The sequence below is a fragment of the Lolium rigidum genome, chromosome 7 (genome assembly GCF_022539505.1).
Source record: "Lolium rigidum isolate FL_2022 chromosome 7, APGP_CSIRO_Lrig_0.1, whole genome shotgun sequence".
Lineage (NCBI taxonomy): Eukaryota > Viridiplantae > Streptophyta > Magnoliopsida > Poales > Poaceae > Lolium > Lolium rigidum.
Genome location: NC_061514.1, coordinates 230,641,769 through 230,661,668, shown reverse-complemented (window position 1 = coordinate 230,661,668; position 19,900 = coordinate 230,641,769). Strand labels below are relative to the sequence as shown.

The following is a 19,900-nucleotide window of genomic DNA, read 5'->3' as shown; positions in this document are numbered from 1 at the left end:
CCTTCTTCTTCCTTCCCCCTTTGCTCAATCATTGCAAGAAATATCTGCCAAGCTTCACCACCATTAGAGCCACCTCAAGAACACAAGATTTGCAAGATCTCCTTCCTCCCCCAACCAAAACTCTTGATCTTTGGAGATTCGAAGGAGAAGCCACCGATCTACATCCTCACCGAAGCGTTTTTCATTTCCCCTCATTTGTTTGAGGGATCTCATGCTAGTGTTCCTATTTGGTTCCCTAGTTGATTTGTGTTGATATGTTGTTGTTGATTGTTGTATTGTTACAGATTTGGGAGCCTCCAATTCAGTTGTGGATGTGTGCCCCAAGAACCTTGTAAAGACCCGGTTTCCGCCTCGAGGAAATCTCTTAGTGGAAGTGGGCTAGGCCTTCGTGGCGTTGCTCACAGGAGATCTGATTGAAGCCTTCGTGGCTGTTGGTTTGGCTTTCGTAGCAACCACACTCCTCCAAACGTAGACGTACCTTCTTGCAAAGGAAGGGAACTACGGGAATCATCTCCGTGTCATCGCGTGCTCCACTCTCTACTACATCTATCCTATTCTATCTCTTATTTTGTGTAGCTATATCGTGCTAGTTGCTTATCTTGTCATATAGGTAAATTCACTTAGTTGCATATCTAGAGAATTTACCTTTGTGTCAAGCCTAAATTGAAAAAAAACTAAAAATTGGTTAGCACCTATTCACCCCCCTCTAGGTGCGGCATACGATCCTTTCAAAGGTAAGTTGAGCTAAGGTTAGATATCAGCCAATATATAGAAATGGAAATTTAGGTAGACGATGAAAATAAAACAGAAATTGAAATGCCTTCATTTTAGCAAATGAACGTGAAAAGGTAAAATGGGGGATGAAATGTCAGCGAAATTGAAAAACAAATAAACGAAATTAGGAGCCTTGCGCCGTTCCATTCACTAGCAGATTCGCAGGCTGCGTGGACGGTTGCTTCCTTCTCGCTGTTTTGCCTTTTCTTTCTCGGGGAAGCCGCGTCACCCGCCGGCGGGCGAATAATCTGCGGCGGTTTGGATCCATTCCTTTCGGCCGGCGCCGATGGAGAAGATGAAGGCGCTGCTGAAGCCGCGGGCGACGCCGCAGCAGCAGCTGCGCGAGTGGCAGCGCCGCCTCCGCAACGAGTGCCGCGGCCTCGACCGCCAGATCCGAGGTTCCTCGTCTCCTTCTCTCCCCCTTTTCCCCCTTGCGTAGAGGCCAATTGCGGCCAGGTCTTGCTTTGGTGCTCCCCTGGGCGAGTAGTAATGAATTGGGTGCCTGGATGATCGGAACCCATGGACGGGGGGTTCGACCAAACCCTTGTCGAGGTGTTATTGCATTTTCCGCTGATGCTTTTCTTGCATGGAATCATTTCTTCTCAGTTGTCTTGGCTTGCTTTTGCAGATGTCCAGAGAGAAGAGAAGAGCGTGGAGAAAGCTATCAGGGAGGCCGCTAAGCGCAACGACATGGGATCCGCAAAGGTATGCTTATTTGTGATCTTGTTATTTTTTTTGTAAGCATACCAGCGTGTTTGTTGTTCACCTTTAGCATCATCATCGCACATAATAGAAAACCATAGATTTGGATTGTCCCGTGTACGAACAATTCAGTTTCTTCTGCTTTGCTTGTTAAATTCTCTTCACGAAAAAGCAAGTTCGCAGGCTGTTTTGTTTCTAGTTCATTTAGTCAAATGATCTTTTACTGATTTTTTTCTTTTGCTTTTGTTAAGGAACAATGGATTTCTATTGGGTTTCATATCCATAGGAATGGCTTGTTTTTCCGTTGGCTTGCCAAGCCTATCAGTGCTATCACAACCCTCCTTTACCCGGGCCTGAGGCCGCCTTTTTCTTTCTCCTTCTCGTTTTGGTTTCTTTTTTCTTCAGTTGGGTTTCATATCTAGCCTACCCAACTTGCTTGGGAAAAAGGCTTTGATAATGTTTTTGTTTTTCTTGTAAGGAACATTGAACCTTGTTGGAGAATGCTTGTGCCAGAATATGAAACCTTAACCTTTGCATACCTCATGGGCATTTATATGCAGCACATATATATTCTTGGCATAAAACTTCAGACCTATGATGAGCGTAAATTCCTAGCAAAGAGAAAAGAAAAATTCTAGCTTAACCAGATATAGTAGATTTAAAACTCTTACCTTGCTTGTGGGGTTAGCTTTCCATAAATGTAAGATGCTATTTCCAATAATATTCCATTCTGGAAATAATGAAATAATCAGTATGGATAATTTTGGTTTTTGGAAGCATCAATATAGGATTGGTACTAGATTTAAATGTTCATTAATGTGTCAGAACTATCTTCTGAAAATGATGGCTTCTTGCACCTTTAATTGGTTCGTTGCCGAAAATAAACAAAACCTGCAGGTGCAAATGAAGTTACCAGTATTACTAATATAAAGCACAATGAGATATCACATATATGTATTAGCTTTTGTTAGATAATCATTTGGGTTAGATAACCAGCTTAAGATTATCACATTTTCTTGTTTATATTTCCATCTGCCCCTAAACAGTACCATCTTAGAATACTGTAATCACTTGCAAAATATGTATTGACTAACATAGATTAAACCAAACATGTTGGACAAACAAATTTCTGAGCCATGTTAGTTGTAGTTAAACATTATCGAAAGATAGAAATATATGCTTGGAATTCAATTAAAGCATATAGTGATGTGTTATCAACAAACATTATCTCCTCCATCCATTCACCAACCGGTGGATTTGGTGCATTAGCATGCTAGAAGAATCTCAAGAACATACATATTCTTCTAGCATTGCTAATACACATGCTTGCAATTTCTGACCATCATTGCTCCTTTGGAAGCAGCAGTTTCTGGTCATATAGACAAGCTAATCACATAACTAAATCAGTAATGAGAATGCTTCTGCGTTATTTACACATTAATCTCCCCACCCTACATTTAGTTGCCAGTTCTCCCATATGTTTTAGTCTGTTATTATTGTGTTTCGCGTTTCAGCACATACTTATCTGCCAGAATAAGTTGAACAGTTTACTTTATTGTTGATGTTATCGTTTCAATGTTATGTTCAGGCTCTTGCAAAGGAACTTGTGAGATCAAGACGTGCTGTTAATCGTCTTTATGAAAACAAGGCGCAACTAAATTCTGTATCAATGCATCTTGGAGAGATTGTTGGTACGATCCTTTTTTAATCATTTTGGGTGTTTGTCATCTAACACTTATTAGTTTATGCGGTATCCTCTAGCCTGTGGAAGATATTATCTTTGTACTTGTTAGCATTTGCCCTCGTGTTAATCATTACAAACTAAAGTTTCTTGTATGCATTTCTTGCCTTTGGGAAGTAGATAATTCTGTTACTGTAGTTGCCAGGTTTGCTGTGATATACTAATATCCCCCGAATCCTGATCCCAATCAAGCAATCTAGTTCAGGGTTCGCAATCATTGCTGTTTGCATAGGGTTCGGTTCAATTTGTTAATGGTTGCCGAACCAAAGAAATCATGAGAACAGTGGAAGGATGATAGTAGGTTTGCCTCTATTACTGCTCGACCATGCTGTCCTCAATGTCACTAGAGCACATGAATCCTGCCAATGCTGTCAGAGTGAGCAGCAGAGCGGCAGGGAAGCATGAGGTGCAGCCTACAGACTTGAGATCTGGATAAGGAGGATTTTCTGATTAGTTGGATACAATGCTGCCTTTGCTAACTTAAGGCTTCTTTGCTTAAAAGAAGAACTAAAATGAATTGTTATTGGGCTGGATGGGGTTGATCAGGCCCTTTTTTTTTACCTTTTCTTCGTGAGAGTCATATGTCTAGGCAACTATGTGGTGTCTTGATCTCATAGCTTTGGTGCATAATTGTCTTTTCTGATTCGTGAACCCATATCATTTCTGAATCGGAGATGTATACCCCCTAGCGAACCCAATTTTTGTACAGCGAATTGCTAACCACAAACCAAATCGCAAACCTAACAGTCTACAAATCTCGTAAGTATACCATTTGATGGTTCCGTGGTCCATGCCTTTGTAACTGTATATATTGAAATTTGTATACGCCATTTGATTGTTTCATCTTTCATGCCATTGTATTTCTTAATAGATGTCTGACTAAGGGAATGGCATGTGGGTCCCTGTCTAGAACATCTTATAATTTGGATAAGAGGAAGTTATTTAAATTACAGTGGAAAAAATCATCACAAAAATGTTTTAAACACTTTTATCAGTATTCTGTAGCACCTTAAATATAATTAAGTGCTCATCTTATTTGGTTTTGAATGGTTTTTCTTTCAAGTTTTGCTTGCTAGCGCACATGTGAGCTTACAGGTTGAAACCAGTACCCAATTTTTTTGGTGAACTGAAAAAACATTATATTGTGTCTACATTGGCATTTTCAAGATTTGACATCTTTATTTCGGGTCAGGAAGTAGTGCTCAGTTTGTTTCTATTTATTTGCTGCAAACTGGTAACTTCTGTTCATGCATTTTTCAGCAACCTCAAGAACAGTAGGCCATCTGTCAAAAAGTACTGAAGTTATGAAGATCGTTAATGGTTTAATGAAAGCTCCAGAATTGGCTACTACGATGCAAGAATTTAGCAAAGAGATGACAAAGGTAAATTATCAGCGTGTTAGATATTTAGATACTTAGTACATATGAAATAAGAACTTCCATTTCGTTTGTGCTGTTCAAAGATGTTAAAAATTGTCATTGACACCGCTATATCTCTGTTCAGCTATTACGGGGTGGATCAGTGGGTGGTGTACTGGTGTTTTAACTCTGCTTACTTTTTATGGTTCTCACTCTAGGCAGGTGTAATGGAAGAGATGATGAACGATGCAGTTGATTCAGCTTTGGACTCCGAGGACATGGAAGAGGAAATTGAGGAGGAGGTGGACAAGGTTCTTGCTTCAGTAGCAGGGGAGACTGCTTCACAACTACCAGATGCTGCTAGGACACAGAAGGTTAAGCAAGCTTCAACGAGCAAGGTTCCTGAAGAGGTAGATGCTTTGACACTTCTATATTTGTTTGCATGTAGTTAACGTGTAAACATTCAACTATATATGCTATAGAGAAATGAGCTATGGCTCTGAAGAAGCTATTACCTTGAAATTTTCTTTTCCTGAGTTGAAGTTGTCCTCTATAGATATACAACATCCTAACTGTAGCTGCTTAGTACCAAAATAAATGAATTACTAAGTACTCCATATTAAATTTTCTAATCTTATCCAACTAAAGCGTGCTTTTGTTGTAAGAAATTTATACTGCCTTGCTTGTATCTAAGAACACTTGTATTTTTGCATTTTGCAGCGAGAAGCTGTTGCTGAGGGGGGCGATGATGATGAGGAAGATATGGAAGAGATCAGGGCACGGCTTGCTAAAGTGAGGTCGTAAGCTGTGCTCCCAATAACCTTGTAAGTTTGGGAAGTCACAGCTTACGAGATAACACCCAAACCCTTGTATGCATCGGGTTGATAACAGCATAGATCTTTGCACACGTTGCTGCATTTGCACCAGTAGCGTGTTGTTGTATAGTAAGCAATGTCATAAGGACGATGTGTGTATTGACCTTACCTGTCAAGTCATTTGATACATAATGCAATTGTTCACACAAAAAATTGATAGTCTGGGAGCTGTGTGAACTCGTTTCTGTATGTTACGTGTAAAGAAAGTACACGGAAACTAGTCTTTCTTCTGAGCTTGAACCGGTTGTTCCTTAGTGGCTAAGTTTCTGGCTCCATCCTTGCAAGTCGTAAACTCAACTGTCACAATGTTCCAATCTGATCTTACAGAAGAGCAGGCTTTCTGAGATGGTGACAGTTCTTGCTTGTGTATGCATATGTGCCCAAGATTCACTTTGCAACTACACTTGGAAGGTAGTCATACTTCTATGTGACTTCCTAGCACTTCTCTTTAGCTTCTGGAGATGGAAAGTGTTTTGATTGGCCAGCTATTTTTTGTGGTTTAAAATACACCGGCTAGCAAATGAAATCCAGAGTTGGGTAAATTCAGGTGTAGACGTGCCAAGGCTTGCCCGATCTGACCGTATGAGCTTTGCATGGGATACTCTACTGTGACTGGACTTATGAGATTGAGGTTCGCATCTGGACTCTCCGCCGGATTAGCCGGCCGGAGCTGGTCATGGAGCAGCGCCAGATTAGGATCTAGTAGTTTTAGAGTTTGTTTCCTGTCCTTTATGGCGTTTTGGGGTAGGTCACCGGATCTCATCGGCCGGATCGGGTGCGCTCTCTGCTTCATCTTCTCCGTCGGTCCGCTCTGGTGGCAGGAGCGGTCACTTGCGAAGGATCTGGAGCGGGACATCTCCAACAATAAGGCCGTCTTTTTCTTCTTTTGGAGGCTCGTCGACTTGGCGCTTTCCCGCGGCGCTGATCGCTTGCTGGTGAATCCTTTTATCAAGCTTTGGTGGTCAAAGCTCGATGGACTTGGCGGATCCGGTATGGCCTTCTTCAATAAGCGGTTTCACCATCCACCCTGCCTTCTTCTTGGTGGTGCAGTCTTGAGTTCTCTCCTCTTGGCCGGCCGAGGCGGCGAGGGAGAGGTTGGGGAACCGGCTGCTACTGTCTGGTTGAGGCTGGATCATCAGCTGCTAATCGGAGCTCATCACATGGATGACATATTTGTCACCATGATATGCGGTTGTCGCCGCTCAAGTCGCCATCATAAAGGCGCGTACCTAACCTCCAAGTCGGAGGCCCATGATGGAGTTTCTCATCGGCGAATCACTCCTCCTAGCAATCAAGTGGTGCGTCCCCGATTGCTGGTAGCAGGAGGCCGGGTGAGGAGCTCCAACGACATCGACATCGACGGCGGTGGAGAAGACGCTGCACTCGATCGCGTTTTTCTTTTTTTTGGCAGGGTCTTTTCTCGTTAAATCCCGAGGACCAGTTTGTAATCTTTTTCTTTAAGGGTCCTTTGTGTAATATGTACCCACCGTCTCTTTTATTATAATGCAGCATCGGGGGTCCTCCAGACCCCAACCTTTGTGCAAAAAAAAAAAAAAAAAAAAAAAAAAGGTTCGCATCTGGTTGATGCATATTTTTAGGCCTCAAAAGTTGACACTTCATCCATTCAAGCGTGTAGGACGTTTAACTAGCTGCGCTGCAACGAAACTAGCGGGGAGTAGAACCCCATACAACCAATAAAAATTAATTAAGCGTTCATCCATTCAAGCGTGTAGGGATCATACCGAGCTGCACCGGGAGTACCGCCCCATACAACCAACAAAATTAATTAAGCGCGAAGTATGACAACATGTACTACTACCGACCAAAAGTTAATTAAGCTCAAAGTCCAACCACATGCAAGACCACATCCACACCCAGTTTAATGCCAAGGGAATCAAGGGGATTCTTTTGGGGAGAAAGAGAGAATCAAGGATACAAGTTTTTTTTTGTTTCAAAAATCAAACCATGTGAAGTTTGACAAACTTAAAAATCATTAACATGTGAAATACAAAATTATTATCATTAGATACATCAGAAACTATTGTTTCATATGATATATCTATATAATATTATAGTTGTTGATATTTCTTCTACATGTTTGGTCAAACTTTTACTCGACTTTTGAAAAGAAAAGCTTTATTCATTGAAGAGGAGGGAATAGTAGTTTTTAGTTTTTTTTTAAAAAATGTTGTATGGGTCGTTCCAGCATGCTACAGACACATGTAGTCAAAATGCATGGACATGGTCGATACATTATAATGATTGTTATTGAATTGATTGTTATTGTGACTCTTGTAGCGTCATTATTTCTCTTAGCCCTGAAATCATGTTATGGTGTGTGCTTATTTTGTAACTTACCACCAAGAAAACTAGCTACGAGACTAGACAAAATAGATCAAACAAACACTGAAATAGATAAAACTTATATTAAGTGAATAGAATTATCATATAGAACTATCATAATTCTATAGGATGATAATTCTATAGGATTGAAGTAGGCGTGGCATTGCAATCTTTTTATTATTATTTCTACTGTTTGATTCAAAGCATATGCATAGAAAATTTGTAGGATTAGATACCATAGCAAATTTTCTTATGATGGTTGTTGATTTGTATGATTGATTTTCATATATTTTTCTAAAAGATCATTTGCACTAAATTTCATAGGTTTCTAACATCCACTCATACCACCTTTATAGAATCTTTTGCTTTACCTATGGTCGGATCATATGAATTCCTATAGAGTTGAAATAGACATAGCATTGCAATCTTACATTTTTCTATTCTACTTCTTTCATACACTACGAATCAAACAGCTCCTAAAAACATTATTGATGTCTACGGGTGCTTCTATTCTTGTAGACAGTGTTGGGCCTCCAAGAGCAGAAGTTTTTAGAACAACAGCAAGTTTCCCTTAAGTGGATCACCCAAGGTTTATCGAACTCAGGGAGGAAGAGGTCAAAGATATCCCTCTCAAGCAACCCTGCAATCACGATACAAGAAGTCTCTTGTGTCCCCAACACACCTAATACACTTGTCGGATGTATAGGTGCACTAGTTCGGCGAAGAGATAGTGAAATACAAGTAGTATGGATGTATATGAGTGGTAATAACAATCTGAATAAAATATGGCAGCGAGTAAACATGCAAACGTAACGGTAAGTAAACGGAGTTTCGATGCTTAGAAACAAGGCCTAGGGATCATACTTTCACTAGTGGACACTCTCAACATTGCAATCATAATTAGATATAAATATAAGCACTTCACTATGCTATTCTGAATTACTCTCTGGCAAGATAACGAACACTAATTCATCATGTAGGCAAACCTTAAAGATGTATTCCCAAGTACTAATAAACACCCCACGCTGTCACTGTGAGCATTCATAGGAGGTACTAACACACCACAATTTCATAGAGACATCCAACTCAAATCATAACTCAGTGAATAAGTATTCTATGAAATATAGCCTAAGAGAGCCACACGGTGCACACACTGTCACCTTTACACACGTGGGACAAGGAGTCTCAAGAGATCACATAAGTAAAATCCACTTGAATAGCATAACGACATCTAGATTACAAGCTCATCATATGGATCTCAATCATGTAAGGCAGCTCATGAGATCATTGTATTGAAGTACATAGGAGAGAGATTAACCACATAGCTACCGGTACAGCCCTTAGCCTCGGGGATGAACTACTCCCTCCTCATGGGAGACAGCAGCGGTGATGAAGATGGCGGTGGTGTCAATGGAGATGCCTTCCGGGGGCACTTCCCCGTCCCGGCGGCGTGCCGGAACAGAGACTCATGTCCCCCAGATCTTGGCTTCGCGATGGCGGCGGCTCTGGAAGGTTTCTCGTACCGTGGCTTTTCCGTACTGGGGGTTTCGCGACGAAGGCTTTAAGTAGGCGGAAGGGCAGGTCAAGGGGCCACACGAGGGCCCCACACAACAGGCCGGCGCGGCCAAGGGCCAGGCCGCGCCACCCTAGTGTGGCATCGCCTCGTGGCCCCACTTCGTAAGTCCTCCGGTCTTCTGGAAGCTTCGTGGAAAAATAGGCCCCTGGGCGTTGATTTCGTCCAATTCCGAGAATATTTCCTTACTAGGATTTCTGAAACCAAAAACAGCAGAAAACAACAACTGACTCTTCGCCATCTCGTCAATAGGTTAGTGCCGGAAAATGCATAATAATGACATATAATGTGTATAAAATATGTGAGTATCATCATAAAAGTAGCATGGAACATAAGAAATTATAGATACGTTTGGGACGTATCAAGCATCCCCAAGCTTAGTTCCTACTCGCCCTCGAGTAGGTAAACGATAACAAAGATAATTTCCGAAGTGACATGCTATCATAATCTTGATCATACTATTATAAAGCATATGAGATGAATGCAGCGATTCGAAGCAATGATGAAGATAATGAGTAAACAAATGAATCATATAGCAAAGACTTTTCATGAATAATACTTTCAAGACAAGCATCAATAAGACTTGCATAAGAGTTACTCATAAAGCAATAGATTCAAAGTGAAGGCATTGAAGCAACACAAAGGAAGATAAAGTTTCAGCGGTTGCTTTCAACTTCAACATGTATATCTCATGGATAATTGTCAACATAAAGCAGTATAACAGGTGCAATAAGTAAACATGTAAGAATCAATGCACACAGTTGATACAAGTGTTTGCTTCTAAGATAGAAAGAATAGGCAAACTGACTCAACAATAAAGTAAAAGATAGGCCCTTCACAGAGGGAAGCATTGATTATTATATTTGTGCTAGAGCTTTTCATTTTGAAAACAAGAAACAATTTTGTCAACGGTAGTAATAAAGCATATGAGTTATGTATAAGACATCTTATAAGTTGCAAGCCTCATGCATAGTATACTAATAGTGCTCGAACCTTGTCCTAATTAGCTTGGGTTAACACGGATTATCATTGCATAGCATATGTTTCAACCAAGTGTCACAAAGGGGTACCTCTATGCCGCCTGTACAAAGGTCTAAGGAGAAAGCTCGCATTGGATTTCTCGCTTTTGATTATTCTCAACTTAGACATCCATACCGGTACAACATAGACAACAGATAATGGACTCCTCTTTAATGCATAAGCATTCAACAACAGTTAATATTCTCATAAGAGATTGAGGATTAGCTATCCATACTGAAACTTCCACCATGAATCATGGCTTTAGTTAGCGGACCAATGTTCTTCTCTAACAGTATGCATACTCAAACCATTTGATTGTGAAAACCGCTCTTACTTCAGACAAGACGAACATGCATAGCAACTCACATGATATTGAACAAAGGTAAAAGAGTTGATGGCGTCCCCAGAAACATGGTTACCGCTCAACAAGCAACTTATTAAGAAATAAGACACATAAGTACATATTCTTCACCACGATAGTTTTTAAGGCTATTTGTCCCATGAGCTATATATTGCAAAGGTAAAGAATAGAAAATTTAAAGGTAGCACTCAAGTAATTTACTTTGGAATGGCGGAGAAATACCATGTGGTAGGTAGGTATGGTGGACAGCATGGTTATTGGCTCAAGGATTTGGATGCACGAGAAGAATTCCTCTCAATACAAGGCTAGGCTAGCAAGGTTGTTTGAAGCAAACTCAAGTATAAAAGGTGCAGCAAAGCTCACATATGAACATACTGTAGCTATTATAAGACTTTACATTGTCTCCTTGTTGTTCAAACACCTCAACCAGAAAATATCTAGACTCTAGAGATCAATCATGCAAACCAAATTTTAACAAGCTCTATGTAGTTATTCATTAATGAGTACAAGGTACATGATGCAAGAGATTAAATAGGATCTATATGAGCACACCAATTGCCAAGTATCACATTATTCAAGACATTTTACCATTTACCACATGCGGCATTTTCCGTTTCCAACCATATAACAATGAATGAAATAGTTTCAACCTTCGCCATGAACATTAAAAGCTAAGAACACATGTGTTCATATGAACCAGCGGAGCATGTCTCTCTCCCACACAAGCATTTATTCAGAGAATTAAAATAACAAAATAAAAATAAAAGCACACAGACGCTCCAAGTAAAGCACATAAGATGTGACCGAATAAAAATATAGTTTCAAGAGAAGAAACCTGATAAGTTGTCGATGAAGAAGGGGATGCCTTGGGCATCCTTGGGCATCCCCAAGCTTAGATGCTTGAGTCTTCTTAAAATATGCAGGGATGAACCACGGGGACATCCTCAAGCTTAGACTTTTCACTCTTCTTGATCATATTGCCTCTCTTGACCCTTGAAAACTTCCTCCACACCAAACTCGAAACAAACTCATTAGAGGGTTAGTGCATAATCGAAAATTCACATGTTCAGAGGTGACACAATCATTTTTAACACTTATGGACATTGCTCAAAACTACTGGAAGTTAATGGAACAAAGAAATCCATCCAACACAGCAAAAGAGGCAATACGAAATAAAAGGCAGAATCTGTCAAAACAGAACAGTCCGTAAAGATGAATTTTATTGACGCACCAGACTTGCTCAGATGAAAATGCTCAAATTGAATGAAAGTTGCGTACATATCTGAGGATCATGCACGTAAATTGGCAGATTTTTCTGAATTACCTACAGAGAATCATACCCAAATTCGTGACAACAAGAAATCTGTTTCTGCGTAGTAATCCAAATCTAGTATGAACCTTACTATCAAAGACTTTACTTGGCACAACAATGCAATAAAATAAAGATAAGGAGAGGTTGCTACAGTAGTAACAACTTCCAAGACTCAAATATAAAACAAAATTACTGTAGTAAAATAAACACATGGGTTATCTCCCAAGAAGTGCTTTCTTTATAGCCATTAAGATGGGCTCATCAGTTTTAATGATGCACTCCCAATAAATAAGAGTTGAAGCAAAAGAGAGCATCAAGAGGCAAATTCAAAACAAATTTAAGCCTAACATGCTTCCTATGAAAAGGAATCTTGTAAATAAACAAGTCATGTAGGTATAATGCAACAAGCATAGGAAGATAAAACAGGTGTAACTTCAAAAATTTCAGCATATAGAGAGGTGTTTTAGTAACATGAAAACTTCTACAACCATATTTTCCTCTCTCATAATAATTTTCAGTAGCATCATGAACAAACTCAACAATGTAACTATCAGATGAAACATTCTTATCATGAGTCTCATGCATAAAATTATTACTCTCCACATAAGCATAATCAATTTTATTAGTTGTAGTGGGAGCAAATTCAACAAAGTAGCTATCATTATTATTCTCATCATCGAATATAGGAGGTATAGTATCATCATAATTAAATTTATCCTCCATAGTAGGTGGCACCAAAAGACCACTATCATTATAATCATCATAAATAGGAGGCATATCATAATCAACATAAACTTTCTCCTCAATACCCGGAGGGCTAAAGAGATCATTCTCATCAAAACCGACCTCCCCAAGCTTAGAATTTTCTATATCATTAACAACAATGGTGTTCAAAGCGTTCATACTAATATCATTGCTACTAGCATGCAAATAAGGTTCCATAGGTTTTTTAATTTTCGCATTAAACCATTCATGTCTTGACTCAGGAAATAGAACAAAAAGCTCACAGATGTTTTCCATTATGCCTTACTAGTGTTTAACAAGAAACAAAAAGATGCAATTGCAGGATCTAAAGGAAATAGCTTCGAGCACACACACAACGGCAACAGAAAAGTACTTAGTTACCTGGGACCGGAGTATGAGTGCCTTTTACCTTTCCTCCCCAAGCAACGGCGCCGTGAAAAGTGCTTGATGTCTACGGGTGCTTCTATTCTTGTAGACAGGTGTTGGGCCTCCAAGAGCAGAGGTTTGTAGAATAGCAGCAAGTTTCCCTTAAGTGGATCACCCAAGGTTTATCGAACTCAGGGAGGAAGAGGTCAAAGATATCCCTCTCAAGCAACCCCGCAATCACGATACAAGAAGTCTCTTGTGTCCCCAACACACCTAATACACTTGTCGGATGTATAGGTGCACTAGTTCGGCGAAGAGATAGTGAAATACAAGTAGTATGGATGTATATGAGTGGTAATAGCAATCTGAATAAAATATGGCAGCGAGTAAACATGCAACAGAACAGTAAGTAAACGGAGTTTCGATGCTTAGAAACAAGGCCTAGGATCATACTTTCACTAGTGGACACTCTCAACATTGCAATCATAATTGGATATAAATATAAGCACTTGACTATGCTATTCTGAATTACTCTCTGGCAAGATAACGAACACTAATTCATCATGTAGGCAAACCTTAAAGATGTATTCCCAAGTACTAATAAACACCCCACGCTGTCACTGTGAGCATTCATAGGAGGTACTAACACACCACAATTTCATAGAGACATCCAACTCAAATCATAACTCAGTGAATAAGTATTCTGTGAAATATAGCCTAAGAAAGCCACACGGTGCACACACTGTCACCTTTACACACGTGGGACAAGGAGTCTCCGGAGATCACATAAGTAAAATCCACTTGAATAGCATAACGACATCTAGATTACAAGCTCATCATATGGATCTCAATCATGTAAGGCAGCTCATGAGATCATTGTATTGAAGTACATAGGAGAGAGATTAACCACATAGCTACCGGTACAGCCCTTAGCCTCGGGGATGAACTACTCCCTCCTCATGGGAGACAGCAGCGGTGATGGAGATGGCGGTGGTGTCGATGGAGATGCCTTCCGGGGGCACTTCCCCGTCCCGGCGGCGTGCCGGAACAGAGACTCCTGTCCCCCAGATCTTGGCTTCGCGATGGCGGCGGCTCTGGTTTCTCGTACCGTGGCTTTTCCGTACTGGGGGTTTCGCGACGAAGGCTTTAAGTAGGCGGAAGGGCAGGTCAGGGGGCCACACGAGGGCCCCACACAACAGGCCGGCGCGGCCAAGGGCCAGGCCGCGCCGCCCTAGTGTGGCATCGCCTCGTGACCCCACTTCGTAAGTCCTCCGGTCTTCTGGAAGCTTCGTGGAAAAATAGGCCCCTAGACGTTGATTTCGTCCAATTCCGAGAATATTTCCTTACTAGGATTTCTGAAATCAAAAACAGCTAGAAAACAAGAATCGGCTCTTCGCCATCTCGTCAATAGGTTAGTGCCGGAAAATGCATAATAATGACATATAATGTGTATAAAACATGTGAGTATCATCATAAAAGTAGCATGGAACATAAGAAATTATAGATACGTTTGGGACGTATCAATTATCACGAATCAAACATGTCCTAAAAGTATGATGATGAGGTTGCTAAAGCAATTTGACAAGTACACTGAAAGTCTGAAACTACAAAAATAAAGTCAACTCATGTGCATGCTTTCATAGTTCCCCCTCCTGTCTCTTAGGTCGTTACAATAACCTCCTCCTATTTCTTTAGATTTGGGTCGGCTGGCCCCTGTCCCTCCCCTCTCTGGCAGTCGCCGATGTTGTGGTGGGTGGGGACCCATCCTGTAGTGTACGCCTAGCAGGTTTTTGGCTTCATGCCGTGTTTGTGGAGCGGGTCACCGCCGTTGTCGAGTTGCGGGCGGTGGCTGGCGGAGTTCTCCCTCTGGGTGATGGTGGCGTGGTGGTGCGAACGACAGTTGGGAGCAGTTCTGGCGTCATCGACAATAAGCTCGTGTAGTCTCTACAGATTCATCCATGATGTTCAAGGTTTGAAGCTTCTCCTCTCTCTTCCCGGTGATGCTGAAGGAAGCAAGTTCGTCCTTGGCCATGTGGCGCCGGATCAGGGAGCAATGAAGCTTCTTGTGGGGATATAGCCGTGGTAGCCCTGTCTTGGCTGCTGCCTTTGATGGTCAAAAGGCGACCCTCCCAACCTCAGTCGCCGACCACGGTTTCTCTCGATCGGCTGATGAAGGCTCTATCCAACCTCTAGGATACTAAGCCAACAAGGAAGCCCCTATGCTCCAACTCGGCATGCTCCTTGTGCTCTGTCCCAAGTGGTAGCGTCCCCGGCGACCGTGTGCTTGGCCGTGTTGCGATGCGTGGTCACGGTGGAGAAGGAGCTAGGCCCGATTGCTTTTCAAGTTTTAGATCCAGGATCGCTTTGTGCTAAATGCAGGGACTTGATTACAATGTCTTTATTTCCTCCGGTCCCTTTTGTTTACTGTAACTCCACCGATATGAATGAAAATACTATCTTCTCAGTCCTTGGGGGCCTACCCGAAAACTGCAAACGAAGGCCGAGCTACATATAGCCCTTTATTTAAAAAAATTCAGAATCATAACTTTAAGTTTTAAAAGAATCTAAAGAAAAAATTTAGATGTAGATAATGATGAAATCTACAAACGTGCAAAATCTCAATGTGGAATTCTTCGTATTGTAGACTACACAAAAATGACAAAATAGCTTTTATAGTTTTGAGATGTGCACTATTCACTTCACTGTTCTCAGATCCACACATTTATCATTTTTGTGTAGTCTAAAGTACAAAATTGAGATTTTTGCGTGTGTAGATTCCATCATTGAGCCACCACCATAAAAGAAGGCCAAAAAATCTAGCTTCCTCCTTGTTCCACGCCAATAACTTGAGTCTTCTTCTCACTATTCGGTTCGCTTCTGATTCCGTCAGTTCACCTCGCCGCACCACCACCACCACTCGCCATGGGTCCCACCGGCCAGTCTCGACTCCTCCTGCTCCTGCTCCTCGCCGCCACCTCCGCCGCCGGCGCCGCGCCGGTGGACGAGACCTTCCTCCGCCTCCCCTCCTCCGCGCGGCCCCTCACCCCCAAGACCCCCCGCTCCGTCGGCGCCGACCTCATCCGCGCCCTCAACCTCCACCCCACCGACGCCTCCCCACGCCGCCCCGGCGGCGTTGGCCTCGGCAGCGACGCGGTCCCCGCTGGAACCCTCGTCGAGAGGCCGATCCGCCTCGCGTCTCTGGTGGCCGGAAGCGACGCCGACGGCGGCAACACGTCCGTGAGCAACCTCGGCCACCACGCCGGGTACTACCGCCTCGCCAACACCCACGACGCCAGGTGAGCTCACCCTTCCACCCCTCCTCCTCCTCCTCATCCCTACCTCCTTCCTCCCGAGGACCCTTCCTGTCTTGACATCCGCCATTTCGGCGCAGGCTCTTCTACTTCTTCTTCGAATCGAGGCGCCACAACAAGGAGGACCCCGTGGTGATCTGGCTCACGGGAGGGCCCGGATGCAGCAGCGAGCTCGCGCTCTTCTACGAGAACGGGCCCTTCCAGATAGCAGACGACCTGTCGCTCGTCTGGAATGAGTTCGGCTGGGATCAGGTAACTAGTATACAGACACCTCTGTGACTGTGCTAATCAATCGTGACGATATGTTTCTTAGATTGTGTAGATGCTGTTTGCTAATTCCTCTTAAGCTTAGAACTCCGTGTAATCTTCTCTCTGATTCGATGCTGGGCCGCTGCAGGAATCGAATCTCATCTATGTTGATCAGCCAACTGGGACTGGGTTCAGCTACAGCTCCGATTCGCGCGATACCCGCCACAATGAAGCAAGCGTTAGCAACGACCTATATGACTTCCTGCAGGTAATGCTTGCTCATTTTGAGATGGGATGCACCTCAAGTTATGCCCACTGTTTCATATGGAGTTGAAATTATTTCCGCATGCATTCACATATGTATTACTAGGAATATTTGCGTCATATGAATCATAATCATTACCATTAATAAGGGTGCTTCCTATTGTGTTGACAAAGTTAGGCATGCAAGACCGTAGGAAAACTATAGCGAGTAGCCTTACTCCTGAGCTACAATCAAGATGCAAAAGTGTCATTTCGTGTTTTTTCTCATAAGTTCATTTGCACCTTTCTGTACGCAACTTTGACAGGCCTTCTTCAAAGAGCACCCGCAGTACGTTGACAATGATTTCTATATAACTGGGGAGTCATATGCTGGGCACTACATCCCTGCCTTTGCAACTCGCGTGCACCAGGGGAACAAGAACAATGATGGCATTCACATCAATTTGAAGGTTTTATTACTAACTCTCTTCTATATTTTTCATTCTTCTTTTCCGTTATAAAGGGTCTTGTCGTGAATCCCGTTGCTCTATTATTTTCAGGGTTTCGCAATCGGTAACGGACTAACAGATCCAGCGATACAGTACAAGGCATACACCGATTATGCGTTGAATATGAGTTTAATCACGGAGTCGGAGTTTAACAAGATCAATAAAATTGTTCCTGCTTGTGAATTGGCTGTCAAGCTTTGTGGTAATTCTTCGACTCCTTGTTTGCTCTACCACTGATAGTCAATTTGGCCTCTTGGACTAGCATAGTTATCACCAATGTGGAAAGGCTGTCCATTATGTATTCTTCAGCATCTTTGCTTGTTATGCATATATCGAAACTAATTTTATCTCTTGTTTCAGGTACCACTGGCACTGTATCTTGCCTTGCTGCCTATGTTGTTTGCAATACAATTTTCAGTTCCATCAGGTTGATAATCGGGGATAAAAATGTAGGGTGGAATACAAAAGTTTATTTGGTTCTTCCTCATTTTTTGAAATTATCTGATTGATCACCCCGTGTTTGCAGTACTATGACATCAGGAAGCCATGTGTGGGGAGCCTATGCTACGATTTCTCCAATCTGGAGAAGTTTCTCAATCAGGAAGTTGTCAGAGAGAGCCTAGGAGTTGGAGATATAGAGTTTGTTTCCTGCAGCCCGACCGTTTATCAGGCTATGCTCTTAGATTGGATGAGGAACCTTGAACTTGGAATCCCTGAACTCCTTGAAGACAACATCAAAGTGCTTATCTATGCTGGAGAGTATGATCTCATATGCAACTGGCTAGGTGAGGGCCTTACGACTTGCAATAGAAAACTTTCAGGAACCGTACGCTATAATTTGCTTCTGTTTTGTCAGTCTATACATCATTCGATCTTACATTCTTGCTTTACACTGAGAATCATAGTGCTATGTTTTGTCATCTGATACTTGTGCTTTGCTTTGTTACAATTTGGTCATGTGCCGGAGGGAAGTTAACTGGCTTTAATATGTATCATAGAACTTGCATCTTGACTGGTTCCGTAGTATTAAAATTCTGGTGGAAGCACAATTTAGAAACACGCGATCACAAAATTAAGTAAGGCAAAGCATAATTGACTTAGTAGAGTTTATCTGCACTTGGCTAATCACAGAAAGGGATACAATGGCGTTTTCATGTTGTGTTGTACATAATGGCAAAATGTTTATGACTGGTGAATGAAACAATAAAACAGTATATAGCTCAAAATGTACCTCCACTATTGGTTTTCCTGATTCTACCTATTCTTTTCCTGATGTGTATATATAATTTGTTTGTGATTTGGGCAGGAAACTCAAGATGGGTGAACTCTATGGAATGGTCTGGAAAGAAAGATTTCGGGGACTCAGCTGAGAAACCCTTCACGGTTGATGGCAAAGAGGCTGGAGTTCTAAAAAGCTATGGCCCTTTGAGTTTCTTGAAGGTTAGTTCTGGAATACACAAACTTAAAAGGGCACTCCCTTGCCAACAGTCGTTCTGGAAACAAACAATAACCACGACAATATAGACACATCTACGTGTATAAAAAATATTCAGTATACAAAACAGAAAGAAAATATATGGAAATTATTGAGATCAACTAAGATGTACTATAAGTTTTACTTGGAAATCAACAGGCAATGCAACGAGGATCATAGATCATATACATGTTGCGCATTGTGTTACAGTACATCATTTTGTAATTCACTCTGAAACTAACACGATTTGTTCTTTTGACATGGTCAGGTTCACGATTCTGGCCACATGGTGCCGATGGATCAGCCGAAGGCCGCCCTGGAGATGCTGAAGAGGTGGGTTTCAGGAAACCTTTCCGATGCGGCTGCAAGCTCCAAGAGGCTGGACTTTGCCATGTGATCTGAGCACCGCACAAGAGTAACATGGCTCTGCCTTGAATCGGTGTAATGTATCTAGTGTGCGTAGTACCTTTGGACGATCTTAGGTGATGAGATGCTCGTTCGCGGCCATACATATGATATTTCCCTTGCATGGTGCTGGAGGAGCATGTAATAAAGGCCTTTCAGAGGATTGTTGCGGACAGAGAAGCGAATGCATGATGAAGACTTGGCTTGTGACATGTAGACCGAAGAATTAGTTTGTGCATTAAGCCCTTTTGTCCCTGTGGCAACTGCGTTGAGCCACAGGATCAATCCGTTAGCACGAAGACTGACCAAACGTTTGTTCGCAGTTTAAGGAATTTGTGCCAACGAGCACACAAGTAAAACACGGCGGGAATTTCCAGCTGATGTATCTGATGAGTTATTGAACTGTGGGACATCTTGCCGAGGTTTACCATGGCAAATTTCCCGAAGTACACGTTCAGCTACAGTCACTAGTATAGCAGTGGCAAATTAACTACCGCAGTGTATGCATGATGTATCTGTTCAGATACAGTCACCAGGACG

General features: G+C 42.1%; 2 protein-coding genes across 2 annotated transcripts; both read left to right on the top strand.

Annotated features, from left to right (window-relative positions):
• The first annotated feature begins 1,045 nt into the window (after nucleotides 1-1,045).
• Nucleotides 1,046-5,742, top strand: LOC124675249 (vacuolar protein sorting-associated protein 24 homolog 1-like). The gene is made up of 6 exons (XM_047211318.1): nucleotides 1,046-1,172; nucleotides 1,403-1,479; nucleotides 3,065-3,167; nucleotides 4,478-4,599; nucleotides 4,794-4,985; nucleotides 5,296-5,742. The coding sequence occupies exons 1-6, from the start codon at nucleotides 1,061-1,063 to the stop codon at nucleotides 5,377-5,379; spliced, it is 690 nt and encodes a 229-aa protein (XP_047067274.1). The 5' UTR covers nucleotides 1,046-1,060; the 3' UTR covers nucleotides 5,380-5,742.
• Nucleotides 5,743-16,076: 10,334 nt separating this feature from the next.
• LOC124674994 (serine carboxypeptidase-like) lies at nucleotides 16,077-19,572 on the top strand. Its single transcript, XM_047211050.1, has 9 exons — nucleotides 16,077-16,465; nucleotides 16,561-16,732; nucleotides 16,878-16,997; nucleotides 17,299-17,442; nucleotides 17,533-17,683; nucleotides 17,842-17,930; nucleotides 18,008-18,266; nucleotides 18,788-18,921; nucleotides 19,224-19,572. The coding sequence occupies exons 1-9, from the start codon at nucleotides 16,092-16,094 to the stop codon at nucleotides 19,350-19,352; spliced, it is 1,572 nt and encodes a 523-aa protein (XP_047067006.1). The 5' UTR covers nucleotides 16,077-16,091; the 3' UTR covers nucleotides 19,353-19,572.
• Nucleotides 19,573-19,900: the final 328 nt, after the last annotated feature.

Bases quoted from the DNA above. Each gene is read 5' to 3' on its own strand.
- LOC124675249 (XM_047211318.1), top strand. From the start codon at position 1,061: ATGGAGAAGATGAAGGCGCTGCTGAAGCCGCGGGCGACGCCGCAGCAG. The intron at 3,168-4,477 runs GTACGATCCTTT...TGCATTTTTCAG, and splicing joins GCATCTTGGAGAGATTGTTG to CAACCTCAAGAACAGTAGGC. The intron at 4,600-4,793 runs GTAAATTATCAG...TTCTCACTCTAG, and splicing joins TTAGCAAAGAGATGACAAAG to GCAGGTGTAATGGAAGAGAT.
- LOC124674994 (XM_047211050.1), top strand. From the start codon at position 16,092: ATGGGTCCCACCGGCCAGTCTCGACTCCTCCTGCTCCTGCTCCTCGCC. The intron at 16,466-16,560 runs GTGAGCTCACCC...ATTTCGGCGCAG, and splicing joins GCCAACACCCACGACGCCAG to GCTCTTCTACTTCTTCTTCG. The intron at 17,443-17,532 runs GTTTTATTACTA...TATTATTTTCAG, and splicing joins GCATTCACATCAATTTGAAG to GGTTTCGCAATCGGTAACGG.